This window comes from Lepidochelys olivacea, assembly GCF_965140295.1.
Source record: "Lepidochelys olivacea isolate rLepOli2 genome assembly, chromosome: 1".
Lineage (NCBI taxonomy): Eukaryota > Metazoa > Chordata > Testudines > Cheloniidae > Lepidochelys > Lepidochelys olivacea.
Window position 1 is genome coordinate 152007188 of NC_140411.1, and position 15118 is coordinate 152022305.

A 15118-nucleotide genomic window follows, 5' to 3' on the forward strand; every position below is an offset into this window, starting at 1 on the left:
ATCAGTTAACAGCTAACCGATCAAATGATATCATTTTAATCCTTTAACCGGTTAACTTTTTTAACCAATATTTACATCCGTAATTGCTATGCAGGCCTTGGCCGACCAAAGGGGCAGGTTTGTGGACACCAGAGCAGGCTGTATTGGCAAGATGCATGATGCCACGGTGCTAAGATCTGGCATTTACCTGTTTGGAGAAGCAGAGACCTTATTTGCTCCAAATGACATGATCATCAACGGGGTCTCTGTGCCCACTAATGACAGTGGACCCTGCTTACACTGTCGTGCCATGGCTCATGAAACCGTACTCTGAGCTCAAAGAACCTGGCAAAAGAAAGCTCAGTAAAATACTTGGCAGTTGCAGGCTGGTGGCTGAGTGCACATTTGGCAGATTCAAAGCAAGATGGTGTTGCCTTCAAAACTGTTTGGATGCAAGCATGGGCAACACTGTCCATCTCTTTGTGGCATGCTGCACACTGCACTATGTTTGCAAGGTGAAACGAGCATTTTCACATGGAGTGCACTCAAGTAGATCTCAGCATATCAGTGTGAGAAAGAGGTTGACAAGCTGTAACCTGAATGTTATGGAGATCATAATACATGTTTTCTTTATTTAAGCTGTGCTTTTTAACACACAGTTCAATACTCCCCTCCACGTCAAAAGGGAAGAATAGTGTAAAAGATTATTCAAAAAGTGAAAAAGTAACACATACTTCAGGTTCATACAGAAAATAGCACTGTATAATCTGGAAATACGGAAAAGAATACTGAATATCGCAGATTAATTTACCATTGAAGTAGTTGGAGTGGTACATTCTGAATGCCAGTACATTGCTTTTTATTTAATAAGTTAAAGGGCTGTGTCATTCAAAGGTTACAACATATTACATAAAGGCATTTGGGGCTGAATAGTGCCGAGATGTATACCACAGTCAACCCCACAGGATACTAACGAGGGCAGAACTTGGCTCTATTTTTTATAAACCTGCCCTTATTGTGATATCTAAGTGCCAGACAAATTCATTTAAGTAAACACAGACAAAAACAGCGGCAGAACTTTTCAGTGTTTAAATATTCTACACAGGGCAAAAAGAAGTGCATTTTGTTCGGGTAACCTTTTTTTAATTTTAGTTACTTTTTCACATATAACTTCTTGTAAGCTACAAAAGTTGTGAAATGCAAAAATGGTAATAAAACAGCAAACTTAAAACAGCTTAGATAAAAAAACTTGTCTTTTCCCCCTAATAATGACCATTAAAAATGAACCACATTTTGACGGATTCATTCAATAAACATACCATACACTTTCCAAAAATAAACAGAGAACAACATTAGAGAAACTAATACCATCAACAGCATGAAGTATTTAGTTGATTGATTTGTAAAGACAAATGAAATCTCTAGGCACAGTTTTAGGCATTATAGAGGACACACAGGCAACAGGTTAGTGTGCACTGTTCTGTACAAAAATACAGTCTGAATAAATTACATTGCTAGCCATAAGATTAGACTTCACTTACCAGTTAGTTCATTGCATGTTTAATAATATACAGTTACATGCTAATCCATATATCATTCATATTTCAAACACATAGGTCTCTATATTTATGTCTTTAAAATTTACATGTTGAACTTACAAAAGCTAAATGTAGTTGTGCAAGAAATTCAAAAGAGTGGGTTGGTACTTGTTGCACCAGATAGTATACTTTAAGCTTAAAAAATAAAAATAACTAGCCCTGCTTGCAAGTTCACTATATATATCTGGAAGAGAAACAATGGGTTTGTGGTGTGAAAAATTACCTTGCTAGTGAGATAAAGCCAAATATAACTGAAATGATGAAGGCATGACATAAGAATAATATATAAAAATGATAAGTCTATTGTAAATACACTCCAACACAGGAGTGTTTTATTCTATGGGTAGAAAAAATATTTCAGCTTTACATTGTATTTACTTTTAGTTTGGTGCCAAAACATTCAATATTTGGCAATCTTGGCCATGGTAGGGGAAAAAGCAGCAGCATAGGCTAAAATTAGGTGCCTAATTCCATGCTTAGGCCCCTAAATAAAAAGGACCTGATTCTGAGAAGTTTCCCCACACACAAATCCAACTAGTTTCATAGAGTTTAAGGCCAGAAGGGACCATTAGATCAGCTAGACTGATCAATATAACACAGGCCATTAAATTTCACTCAGATGCCTTTGAGTTAGAACAAAACATTTCAGTCCTCAGGAAACTAAACTTTGTCCCACATGCAGAGAACAGAAGAGACCAAGATGCCACCAATGCCCACGGCCGCTGCAATGGCAGGGAACTGATTATGTGATTATGTGCTGATCACTTGTAGATCCCATTATCTTCAATGGAAGTTGTAGGTATTCAGAACCTCTGAAAATCAAGCACCCCCCCAAATTTTGATGCCTAAATATGGATACAGGATCCTAACTTTAGGCACTCAAGTTTGAAAATTTTTGCCTAAAGGCCTTTTGTGTTATGAATTGTGTTTTCTCCAGTATATGTGCAACTTATGTGTATATGCAATAGCCCACTGAATATCTTCTCTCTAGCTACACAGAAAGAGAAAGAGAGTTTATTAAGATTAGTAGATATGACATAGGTCGAGCATTGTACGGCTTCCTCTCCTTGTACGAAGCAAAATGCTGTGTAACGGTCAGCACCAAACCACCACTCCCCTAAAAAGGAACAGAGATCCACTCACAGTAGGCTTCTTAAAATTAGCCTAATTCCCATTCCATCACACAATGTTCCTAATGCAGCTAAATAAGAGCAGCGTTACGCTGCAGTCCAGAAAGATTTGCAGTTAACCACATGCCAGGCCTCGGCTTTAAGTCACGCAGGAAAAAATGCAGAGTTCCAAAGATTCTCAGCTGCCTGCAAGAAAGTGAAAGGTGCTCTCCTCCTTTCCCTCATGTCCTTTTGCCCTCACTCTTCAGCAGGATGCACAAAAACATTTAAGTGAAGCTATCATTTTGCTCTGTCATCCTAGTCTAGCTAATCATCACTGATCCAGGGAAAAGTGCTGATGTGGACTATTCTCCTGTGATATTACACATTCTCTCCCAGAGAGGCCTATGTTGGCTAAGAACTGGGTCTTGTTTGACAGAAATACTTTTAACAACAGGCTACAAGCAGGTTTACGCTTCTTCTATACCTATTGCTGAATTGCCTCTCTCTGAAAACTGTGGCGAGTACATTTAATACATAGGATGTGGTCCTAATGTTAAGTAATTCTGCAATCCTTTTGCAGAACCAGCAATACATCAACAATACGAAAGCATTTTTACAGCTTCAAAGTCCCTGTTCTTACAGAGGCCCAACTAGGATATATTTTAAATTTCTCAATTAACAAAAATAATTATTTCTAAAGTTGTATATTAGAGTTGTATAAAAATATGTTCACAATTAATTCAAAGTACCCAAATAAGCAAATATTAAACAAAAATAAAAGTTATGCTGTGTAAGTCAATTTAAAAATTCCACCCTAGTTTAATTTGGGTCTCATTTCATTTGTATAGACTCTGGAAGTTTTAAGTGGGAAACATTCAGCAAGTAGTAAATAGACGCATGTCAATCAACCTTTACACTCGGAGAAAAACAAATATTTGAAAAGGTGTACTTGTGGCACCTTAGAGACTAACAAATTTATTGGAGCATAAACTTTCAGGATCTACAGCTCACTTCATCAGATGCATGCAGTGGAAAATACAGTGGGGAGATTTTATAAACACAGAGAGCATGAAACAATGGGTGTTACCATATACACTGTATCGAGAGTGATCAGGTAAGGTGAGCTATTACCAGCAGGAGAGAAAAAAAACACACCTTTTGTAGTGATAATTATTTTCCCCCCTACTGTTCCTCACACGTTCCTGTCAACTGCTGGAAATGGCCCACCTTGATTATCACTGCAAAAGGTTTGTTTGGTTTTTTTTCCTCTCCTGCTGGTAATAGCTCACCTTACCTGATCACTCTCGTTACAGTGTATATGGTAACACCCATTGTTTCATGTTGTTACATTGTTTCATGTTCTCTGTGTATATAAATCTCCCCACTGTATTTTCCACTGAATGCATCCGATGAAGTGGGCTGTAGCTCACGAAAGCTTATGCTCAATAAATTTGTTAGTCTCTAAGGTGCCACAAGTACTCCTGTTCTTTTTGCAGATACAGACTAACACGGCTGCTACTCTGAAACAAATATTTGAGTACATACTGTACTGATAACATTTTTATACTGTACGTAACTGGATCTCAGCTACATTCTTTCAATTAGAGACAGAAACTAACTGGATTTTTAGAAAGTGGTAGTCTCTCTCCATTAAACAGCTTTTTTTAAAAAAAATAAATACTTGTAATAAGTATCAAGCAACTAGCTATTAGATTTAATTCCACCTCAAATGTATATGACCTTTTAGATATTTCCCATCAAAACAGAGCATAAGGGCATACAGAGAAAGCAACCAATTTTAAGATGTTTATTTTGCATTACTGACCCTAAATGGAGATAGCGATCCAAGACTCTTAAGAAGGCATACAAAGTTAGTGCTTTAACCACTGCACTACAGCAAATATTACCATTTTGAGATGTAATGTGTTTCTTCCTCTGCATATGTTTATATATGTTTACATATATATACTCATTTATACTAACAAATGCCTTCTATAAAAATAGTTGGACTTGTTATTCATGTATTTCTACTGCACAGTTTGGAAATTAAAAGGGCATGAAGACAAATGCAGCTCATTTTATTTGCCACAGGGAAATTTGAGGCCCCCGTTACCCCTCGTCCCACCCCACAATACTCAGAGCTGAGACAACTTCCAGCCACATAATTAGAAGCACGTGTCTCCAGGTTTTGACTTCCCTTCAGGGATCTGCCATAGTTGGCAGGGAAGATGTGGCTTGCTAATGCATAAACTCCCGGGTTTTTTTTCAGCAAACTGTCCAATGCAGACATTACGAAATTCATTTATCATTTACATTCACTGCCCCCAACACATGGTCATTTGCAACTAATTTCTCAACAGCTTTTTCTAGCAAGCGACCAGGGCCCAACAGCACTTATCGATATAAGATGGCACCACCTGCTTATCATGACATCTGAATCCTCCACGATATAAGGAAACTTCTAAATAGAGCTTATGCCAGCTGCTCCCCTGCAGGCGATGGCAGATGCAGGCACTGCATTTTCACTCCAGCAACGTCCCTCGCAATGATCGCTGTCATGTAGATCCTTCGCTTGTTGTCAAGAAAAATGACATTAACGTATCAGCAGCTTGCAACGTTTGCCTGTGTAAGATCAGTAATCTTAATTTTTGCAGTTCTCTTAAATGGATGTAAAAGCTAGTTATAGTGTTTGCGGCCAAAAGGCAAAGGCTATTAAATCAACAGAGCGACTGCTTAATGCTCCACAAGTATTCTAAAAAACAGCGAGTTAGAAAAGATGGAGTAACCCTTCTGTTATTCCATTTTTTTCCCCCAAACTAAAGTGGCACTAGTAGTAGTCTTCATAGATCTTAGGGTTCAGGCAATAAAGGAGGGCACCCCCAAATGAAAATATAGTTGCACCCCAAGCCAGGCCATAGCCCCAGTTGAACTCATGGTATATTTTCAAGTTGACTGTCTCGATGAACTTGACTGGATAAAGGACTAGGCTGCACGCCTGAAGAACAACTGAAAGAGAAATTAACCAAAAGTCAGAAGAGGGTTCTACTCGTTTACATAAAAACACAAACATTACATTACCAACACTCACATTAAAAATGCCTTTGGTTACATGAACCTATTTCAGTTAGCAGCGAAAGAAATAGCAGCCTATCAACACAGAGAGCAATTACATGAATTGGAAGAAATTTGGATCCTGCTTCTTGATACATTTGGGTAAAGAATGTTGAGATAGCTCAAATAATGCTAGACTTCCATTCCACCTCACCTCTCCACTTTTCCCCTCCCTCTGTCCGTCCTCCAATCTCCTCCTTCCTTTTTAAAAAAAAACTGTTAACCCCCCCCAGACACACTCCAACATGTTATTTCTGTGTAATACCATCTGATTTTGTATTGTTTAGTCTTGCAGCTTTAACAAGTTGTTAAGTTGCATAACTGCGTAATTTAATTGGCTAAATGTAGGGTACTTGGTAATATACACAAGCAAGTCATTTACCTTTTTGTATTTTTTAAAAAGTAATTATAAAAATACCTTTGGTCCAATTTTTATTTGTATATTTTGCTCTGCTTGTACATAAAAATAAACTGACACAAACTTTATTTAATCCATAGAGAGTATAGCAACTCCAATATATTCCCCAGGAGATGAACAAATGTTATTGCTATTGGATAATGATATGATTCTATTTGTTCCCTGGAGATTTGAAGTAACACCAATCTCTTCTCAATTTCCTTTTCTCTACCTTTTTAAGTCTGGAGTTTGCATTTTCTCTGTAATAAAACCAAACTGACTAATCAAATGGATACTATAAATAGAACACATCGAAGATGAGGAGGAATAAAGGAACCTGAAGAAATACAGTTCACACTCAACCAATTTATTCTAAACGACGAGCAGTATGCGATATTAATATGTCCAATTACAATATAATTCTTATGGAATTATATATTATGTAGACATCATCTACTATAATCAGGATTAATAATATATTATATGGATTACCAAAGGAATTCATAAAGCTTTGTCACCTATTGTGAAGTCATAAAACTCTAATATGTGGAAAAATATTTGCTGCATACAGTAAATACAGAGAGGAAAAATATGTCTGGCTCTGGCTCAAAACTGATGAAACAGAGCAAATTCTAGGAAGCGAGATGCTTAAAAATCATTATTTTCTATGATACTGTCCCTGAGAGAGTCAGAAGATTTCATACAGCAAGAGGAATATGCTCCAAACACATTTGCAATGGAATTCAATAAACCTGGTTAACTATTGTGTTGTATCCTGACCAAATGGAATATGCTTACAGTGAGAGTGCATTGTGTGTGCATGCATGGATGAAGAACCTAATTTTCTGTTTGGAGAGCTCAGTTTTATAATGGTCCATCCTTCCCTAATGCAGGTACATAACTACCATTAGCATAATTGAGACAACCAGCTATTGGGTTCAATACAAGGATAAATGGGTGAAATGTAATGGCCTGTATTATGCAGGAGGTGAGACCAGATGATCTAATGGTCCCTTCTGACCTTAAACTCTATGAACTGCAAGTGCACAAGAGGAGAAAAGACACCAGAGCAATGTGATTTCCAGCCTTTTCTCATCCTAAATACACAATGTGCCCCTGATCTCATGAACATTTAAGCAGATGATTAACTTTGCGCACAGGAGCAGCCCCATGATTTCAGTGGGACTATTCACAACCACAATGATAAGCACATGCTTAAGTAATTGCAGCATTGGGGCATATATCGTTGAAAACACAGAGCTATCTGATATAACACCACATTTTTTTAAACAAAGAAATGTATTAAATGTAATAAAAATAAGAACGCTATTTAGAGATAATCCTCTGTGAGCCCAGTGCCAGATTAAAATTACACTAAAAAAATGACTTTTCTGAATTCCAGAATTCTGTCTGAAGTTACATTGCAAAATTATAGTAAAATGAAATACATCTTAATTGTATTATCCTGGTGTTTAAACATTTATTGCACAAAAATCATTTTCATTTTGCTTTTTAGATCCTCCCTGTGCACTCTTTTCCTCTTTTAAGTAAATGGCTTTAGTGCTACCAAAAGATGCCAATTTGACTGCACTAGAGACTAAAGCCCTCGATTTACTGGCAGAACAGGAAGTGCAACAACAATAGCACAAAATTGTCCTGCCAATGAATCTCAACCCAACACTGTCTCATAGACTTTAAGGCCAGAAGGGACCATCATGATCATCTAGTCTGACCTCCTGCACATTGCAGGCCACAGAATCTCACCAACCCACTCCTGTAATAAACCTATAACTTCTGGCTGAGTTATTCAAGTCCTTAAATCCCACCCACTCCTGTGATAAACCTATAACCTCTGGCTGAGTTATTCAAGTCCTTAAATCATGATTTTAAAGATGTCAAGTTACAAAGAATCGATCATTTACTCTAGTTCAAACTAGCAAATGACGCATGCCCCATGCTGAAAGAAGGGGGTGAAAAAATCCCCAGGGTCTCTGCCAATCAGATCTGGGGAAAAATTCCTTCCTAACCCCAAATACGGTGATCAGTTAGACCCTGCGCATGTCAGCAAGACCCACCAGACGGACACCTGGGAAAGAATTCTTTGTAGTAACGCAGAGCCCTCATCATCTAATGTCCCATCTCCAACCACTGGAAATATTTGTTACTAGCAGTAACAGTTGGGCGACATGCCATGGTAGGCAATCTCATCATACCATCCCCTCCATAAACTTATCAAGCTTAGTCTTGAAGCCAGTTAGGTTTTTTTTTTTTGCTCCCATTGCTCTCCTTGGAAGGCTGTTCCAGAACTTCACTCCTCTGATGGTTAGAAACCTTCACCTAATTTCAAGCCTAAAACTTGTTGATGGCCAGTTTATATCCATTTGTTTTTCTGTCAACATTGGTGCTTAACTTAAATAACTCCTCTTCCTCTGTGATATTTACAGAGAGCAATCATATCTCCCCTCAGCCTTTGTTAGGTTAGGCTAAACAAGGCAAGTTCCTCAAGCCTTCTCTCATAAGGTAGGTTTTCCATTCCTCTGATCATCCTTGTAACCCGTCTCTGCACCTATTCCAGTTTGAATTCATCTTTCTTAAAGATGAGAGATCAGAACTGCACACACTATTCCAGATGAGGTCTCACCAGTGCCTTTTATAACGGTACTAACACTTCCCTGTCTCTACTGAAAATACCTCACCTGATGCATCCTAGGACTGCATTAGCTTTTTTCACAGCCACATCACATTGGTGACTCATAGTCATTTTGTGGTCAACCACTACACCCAGGTCTTTCACCTCCTTTGTCGCTTCCAACTGACAAATCACCAGATTATAGCAAACATTTTTGTTCTTAGTCCTGAAATATGTGACCTTGCAATTTACACTATTAAATTTCATCCCATTTCTATTACTCCAATTTATAAGGTTATGCAGATCATCTTGATAGATATTCTGGTCCTCCTCTGTATTGGCTATACCTCCCAACTTTGTGTCATTCTCAAATTTTATTAGCGCACTCCTCCACTTCTTGTGCCAAGGTCATGAATGAAAATATTAAATAAGATTGGTCCCAAGAGCAATCCCTGAGCAACTCTACTAGTAACCTCCCTTCAGCCTGAGAGTTCACCTTTCAGTCTGACGCGTTATAGTCTCCCCTTTAACCAGTTCCTTATCCACCTTTCAATTTTCATACTGATCCCCATCTTCTCCAATTTAACTAATAATTTACCACAGGAACTGTAACAAATGCCTTACTGAAATCCAGGTAGATTAGACCTACTGCATGTCCTTTGCTTAAAAAAAATCAGTTATCTTTTCAAAGAAAGATGAGGTGGGCCTGGCATGATCTACCATTTGTAAAACCATGCTGTATTTTATCCCAGTTACTGTTCACCTCTGTGTTCTTAACTACTTTGTCTTTCAAAATTTGTTCCAAAACCTTGCATACAACTGAGGTCAAACTAACAGGCCTGTAGTTTCCTGGATCACTTTTTTTCCCCCTTTCTTAAAAATAAGAACTATATTAGCAATTCTCCATTTACAGATTCATTAAAAATCCTTGCTATTGGGCTTGCAATTTCATGTGCCAGTTCCTTTAATAATCCTGGATGGAAATTATCTGGGGCCTCCACTTTGATTCCATGAAGCTGTGTGAGTTTGACTTCCACCTCGTATGTGGAAATTTCTACCTCCATATCTTCATTTCTATTAGCCACCCTGTCACTACCACTAAACTCCTCATTACCCATATTAAAAAGTAGGGTAAAGTATTAGTTGAGGTGCTGGGCCATGCCTAGATTATCTTTAATTTCCACCTCATCCTCAGTGCTTAGTGATCCCACTTCTTTCCTTGTTTTCTTTTTATTTATATGGCTACAGAATCTTTTACTATGGTTTTCATTTTCTTAGCTAGGTCCAAGTCTGCTTGGTTTTTGGCAGTTCTCACTTTTTCCCTACATCTTCTGATCTCCAAGAGGGAGCTTTCCTTGCTGATCCTTCCCACCTTCCATTCCTTGTAAGCTTTCTGCTTTCTCAATCACCTGTTTGAGATGCTTGCTCATCCAGTTTGGTCTGCAACCCTTCGCTGTGAACTTTCCCCCCCTGCTTGGGATGCAGTTTTCAGATAGTTTCTACAACTTTGACTTAAAGTAATTCCAAGCCTCCTCCACATTCAGATCCTTGACTTCTTTGGTCCAGTCCACTTCCCTAACTAATTCCCTTAATTTTTTTAAGTTAGCTCTTTTGAAATCAAGGACCTTTGTTGCAGATCTATTTTTGTTTATCCTTCCATTTAGTTTAAACTGAATTAGCTCATGATCACTCAAACCAAGGCTATCCTCTACAATCAGTTCTTCTATGAGGTCCTTACTACTCACCAATACCAAATTTAAAATAGCATCACCTTTTGTTGGTTCGGGGACTATTTGGTGATGAAATCTGTCAGTCATCACATTTCAGGAATTTCTGGGCCCTAACATTATTAGTAGCACTTGTCCTCCAATCTAGATTTGGAAAATTAAAACCTCCCATAATCTTACAATTCCCAGTAGTATTTATTTCATTAAAATATTAAAGAGGTCTCTATTCATATCCAAAACGGATCCCAGTACAGACCCCAAGTACTAACCCAGTGGAGCCTCTGTTGCCTTTCTTCCCCCAAAGTGATTCTGACCCAGAAAGACTGTTTTATCCATTCTATCACTTAATTTCTTTAGAGTCTACCTTGTCATTAATATACAATGCTACTGCACCACTTTTACCTTTATTTCTGTCTTTTCTGAACAGCACATATCCTTCAGTACCTGTATTCCAGTCATGACTAGTGTTCTACCATGTTTCTGTTATCCCTATATTTGGTTTCTCTTCTGTGCCAGAAGTTCTACTTCCTCAGTTTTGTTACCGAGGCTCCTTGCATTGGCCTACAGATATCTTAGTTGTTTCTGCTGGGCTTCACCCAGATTGTTCACCTGATTAGGTATGGTCATTCTACTGCCAGTATCACCTACCTGATTGTTAGTGTCATTGGTACTGGCACTTTCTTTTCTCTTGACGTCCATTCTCCTACCCTATTGTTCCTTTCTCCACTGCTTTCTCCTCTCTTACTTGATTGTCCTCCCACTCAATGTTAGAATCACGTGTGGAGACTGCAAATTAACATCTCCCAGCCATCTCCCATGAATTCCTAGTTTAAAGCTTTTAACCAGTTGTGCCAACCTCCATCCCAGAAATCTATTTCCCTCCCTACTCAGGTGGAGTCCATCCCAGAAGAACTGTCCTCTGTCCATGAATGCCTCTCAGTGATCAAACATCCCAAAGCCCTCCTTATAGCACCACTGCATGAGCCATCTGTTGATTATCATAATCTTTTCTCTCCTTCATTCTCTTCCTCTAGGGACAGGAAGAATCCCACTGAATATCACCTGAGTCTCTATTTTTAATGGATCTTCCCCATCCTGGCATACTCTCCCTTGATGCGTTCCAGCGAGAATCCAGTTGTGTCGTTTGTTCTCACATGAAGGACAATCGGTGGATTATTTCCTGCTCCCATATCTTAACTCCCAGCAAACAGCACACCTTTCTATTTTCCAGATCAGCTCCGGTAACAGGTCCCTCTGTCCTTCTTAGTAGGATGTCCCCAATCACATAGACCTGCCTCTTTCTGATGGTTGCAATTCTCTGGCCTTCCTCCTTCCATTCCTTCTGGCTGCAAGTCTTCGTATCTTTTGTTCTCTCTTGCAGTCTTCTGCAAGTCATCCTCTAGCCTCCTGGGGCTCCGAACTCTGGCTATCTCTATCGACTTTTCCTCTCTTCTTGTAGAACTAGCTGCTCTTTTCTTCCTTGCCCTCCCACAGTCTGTTACTGCCTGCTGTGCCCCTTCATTTTCCAATTCAGCAAACCTGTTCCTGAGCTCTATTTCTCCTTCAGTAGCCAGTCTTTTCCTCTGGCTAGTTCTTGTAATCACATGCTTCCACTGGCCACTTTCCTTATCCAGCAATCTACTCTCAGTTCTCCAGCCCAGCTTGCATCTGCCAGTCCTGAGTTTTCCCTTCAGCCTACTCTCGTCTTCCAGCTATCATCAGCTTAAATCCCCTTCAAAACTCAATCATATTTTCTACCTGAAAATCCAAACCTCAGCACTTCGCTACCATCAGCTCTATCAGGCAGCTCATCATACAAACAAAGCACTGTCCAGGTACCGCTCCAGGATAACATGCATGCCACAGCTTCCATGGTCATCTTCATTATCTCTTCCATTCCTTGAGTCACTACCACTGCTGCTTCTGTAGCTGTGATAGGCTTCCCTCTTAAGCTCCTGTCAAGGAACCACCCGTTCCCCCCCACACACACACAACCACGCAGTCCCTCCCCCAAACTCCCCTTACAACTCCCACTCAAACTCCCGTTTTCAGCTCTGTTTGCTGGCTTCTGTGCTACTGCTCCTGTCTTGCCAATGCATCTCATATCCGACAGAGACCAAAAAGTAAGAGGGGTTTTCTTGGCCAATCAGTCTTTGGCCTCTCTCTCTCTCTCTTTGGCCACCGTAGATACAGATTTCTGTGACATGGATGCCCATCCACTAAGGGATTGTTCTGGGGCCACCAGCTATCAACAGTAAAAATCTTCTGTTTAGGGTGATCACTTTTTCAAAAGACGAAAGTGGAACACATGCAGAAGCCCCACCCCCTCTCTGACCCTGCCCCCTGCTCCTCTTCTTCCCCGAGGCCCTGCCCCTGGCTATGCCAGAAGCCGGAAGGGAGGGGGGCTGGGAGGCCCAACAGTAACCCCCAGCCCATGTCCTCCCCCACCCCCGGGCGCTGCCCAGGGTATGCCTAACAGGGCAGGTGGAGGGTCCAGGGCTACCCACAGTGGCCCGGGCTCCCTGCGCAGCTCTTACGACTGCCTGGCTCTGGCTTTTGGCCTGGCAAGGAGGAGCTAAGGCCCACCTCTGTTCTCCTACATTAGGAGGAGGCTGACACTGCCCCTGAGCACAGAGCAGCACCGCAGGGAATTGGGGACAAATGCTGTCCCAGAGTCATTCAGCCTAGGACTGGGTCTTGAACTCTACATTTCAGGACTGTCCCGCCCAATTCAAGACAGGTAATCACCCTATTTCTGTTGCTCCCAAACCACTGGAACATTGTACAAACAGAACAGTCCATGCATATAGATCCAATTGCTGGATCCAGTCCTTAATTGAAAGCACAGAAGAAAATAAAAGAACCACACTATTCCTTGAACCAACTGGTCTCTCAACATTTAGGACTTGATTGTGATACTGCTACTCACACCGAGTTATTACCACCTACTCTACACTGAAGGCAATGAGAGCATGAGTGAAGTATGGTACTCCACAGCATGAGCAGAATTATCACAGTCATGCTCTTAGCTTTTAAAAGAAAACTATTTCTCACTCTTCTCAAGTTTGCTATTGTAATCTCTCACTTGTTTAATTCACCGACTTCATTAAGTTGCCTTGATTAGTTCTTCAGGAGTTAAACATCTGGCTCCATGGCTACAACTGTAAAAATAGCAGCTTAGAGGTAGGTTTGTAAATCCATATTCAGACCGAGAAACAAGTGACCTAATTTGGAGAAGTGCTGAGCATCCAGCATCTCCCTCTGACTTTGGTTGTCACTAGCTGTGTTTCCAGGTGGTTGTTGCTGCTCTCTTTGATTTAAGAACTGTCTTGATCTATGAGTTTGGGCTGTTTCACTAAGCTTACAATCAGTACATTTAGGAAAGTTTCTGTCATGACTCACAGGCCTCAAACACAGGTCCACAGGGATTACAAGAGCAGCCACACTTTAGCCCTCCACCTGGTGCCTTCTGACAATGTCTGATCCACAACCCACAAAGCCCAGCCCCAGTTAGAGACAGACATCCCATTGGCAGAATCCCAGAGTAGCCAATTGGTCCGCTGACATCACATAAGCCAACAACAGGCAGCTGTGTGAACAACTGAGATCTATCCTGCTTCTGCTCTTGTTCCCCTGGTCTGACTTCCTGGCATCCTGACCTGGCTTCGCTGATTCGTTCAGTAGCCCAAGAAAAAAAAAAAAGCTTAAAATAAATTCTTGCTACTCAAAATGTGCTAGTCCTGGTTACAAACTGAAATATTCAAGTCCAGGCCACCCTGCAGGGCTTGTTTTTATGAAGTATTCTACTGCACTTCCAAGACTTCTCTCCAGGAAGTTGCATTTGAACCAGAATTTTTTATAACACTGTATATGCAGAAGAACAACACTTCTGAAAATAGGAAAAAAGTAATCCACTAGCTTTTTTCATCTTGTTCAAAAATGTTAAGATAAGAAGATTTCGCTGAACAACAGTCAATACAGCCTTCTATTTGGAAAATGTTTATGAAAATGGAGGTACTGCTATATAAATATACTTCTCACCCCCCACCCCCACACACATACTGAGTAATAACTGGTAGGTGCTGTAATTTCAAAGATTAGCAGACATGCAAGATATACGATGTGAAACAACTAAGAACAAAGTCAACCAAATCCTGTGCATCATGCCCTTATAATCACTAGATTTGGATTCTAATGAGCCGAGAAGGGAAGTGAATTTCAAAGACATGGGCCCTTGGAGAGGGAGCGTGTGCCCAGCACACTGTCATGAAGTGTTGAAATGCAGTGTCTGAAAGCAAGCATTTCCTAACTGATCTCCGCTGCCTTGGAATTGTATAAGGAGAGAGAGAAGGGTCTCTCAGCTAGAACTGGTCCCAAACAGTCTGAACAGGGCTTTCGGGTACTATTCAAGGTGTTGGTGATGGCCTTTAAAGAAAATCCCTGACTCAGTCCTAAAACTTATCAAAGGGGTGGGATTTCCTGCCAGCTCTCTAGCCAACCATTGTCTGGAAGCAGAAGGCTTACCCTACTTCTTGCTGCCCAATCTCCTCCAACTGGAAGAAGAG

General features: G+C 40.3%; 1 protein-coding gene across 1 annotated transcript in view; it reads right to left on the reverse strand.

Annotated features, from left to right (window-relative positions):
• Window positions 1-1100: 1100 nt before the first annotated feature.
• The window catches only part of TMEM47 (transmembrane protein 47), a 36822-nt gene continuing 22804 nt past the window's right edge, over window positions 1101-15118 (reverse strand). Inside the window, exon 3 of the mRNA XM_084612975.1 lies at window positions 1101-5695. Coding sequence (XP_084469101.1) covers window positions 5517-5695 — 179 coding nt within the window. The 3' untranslated portion in view covers window positions 1101-5516. The remainder of the gene's footprint in view (window positions 5696-15118) is intronic.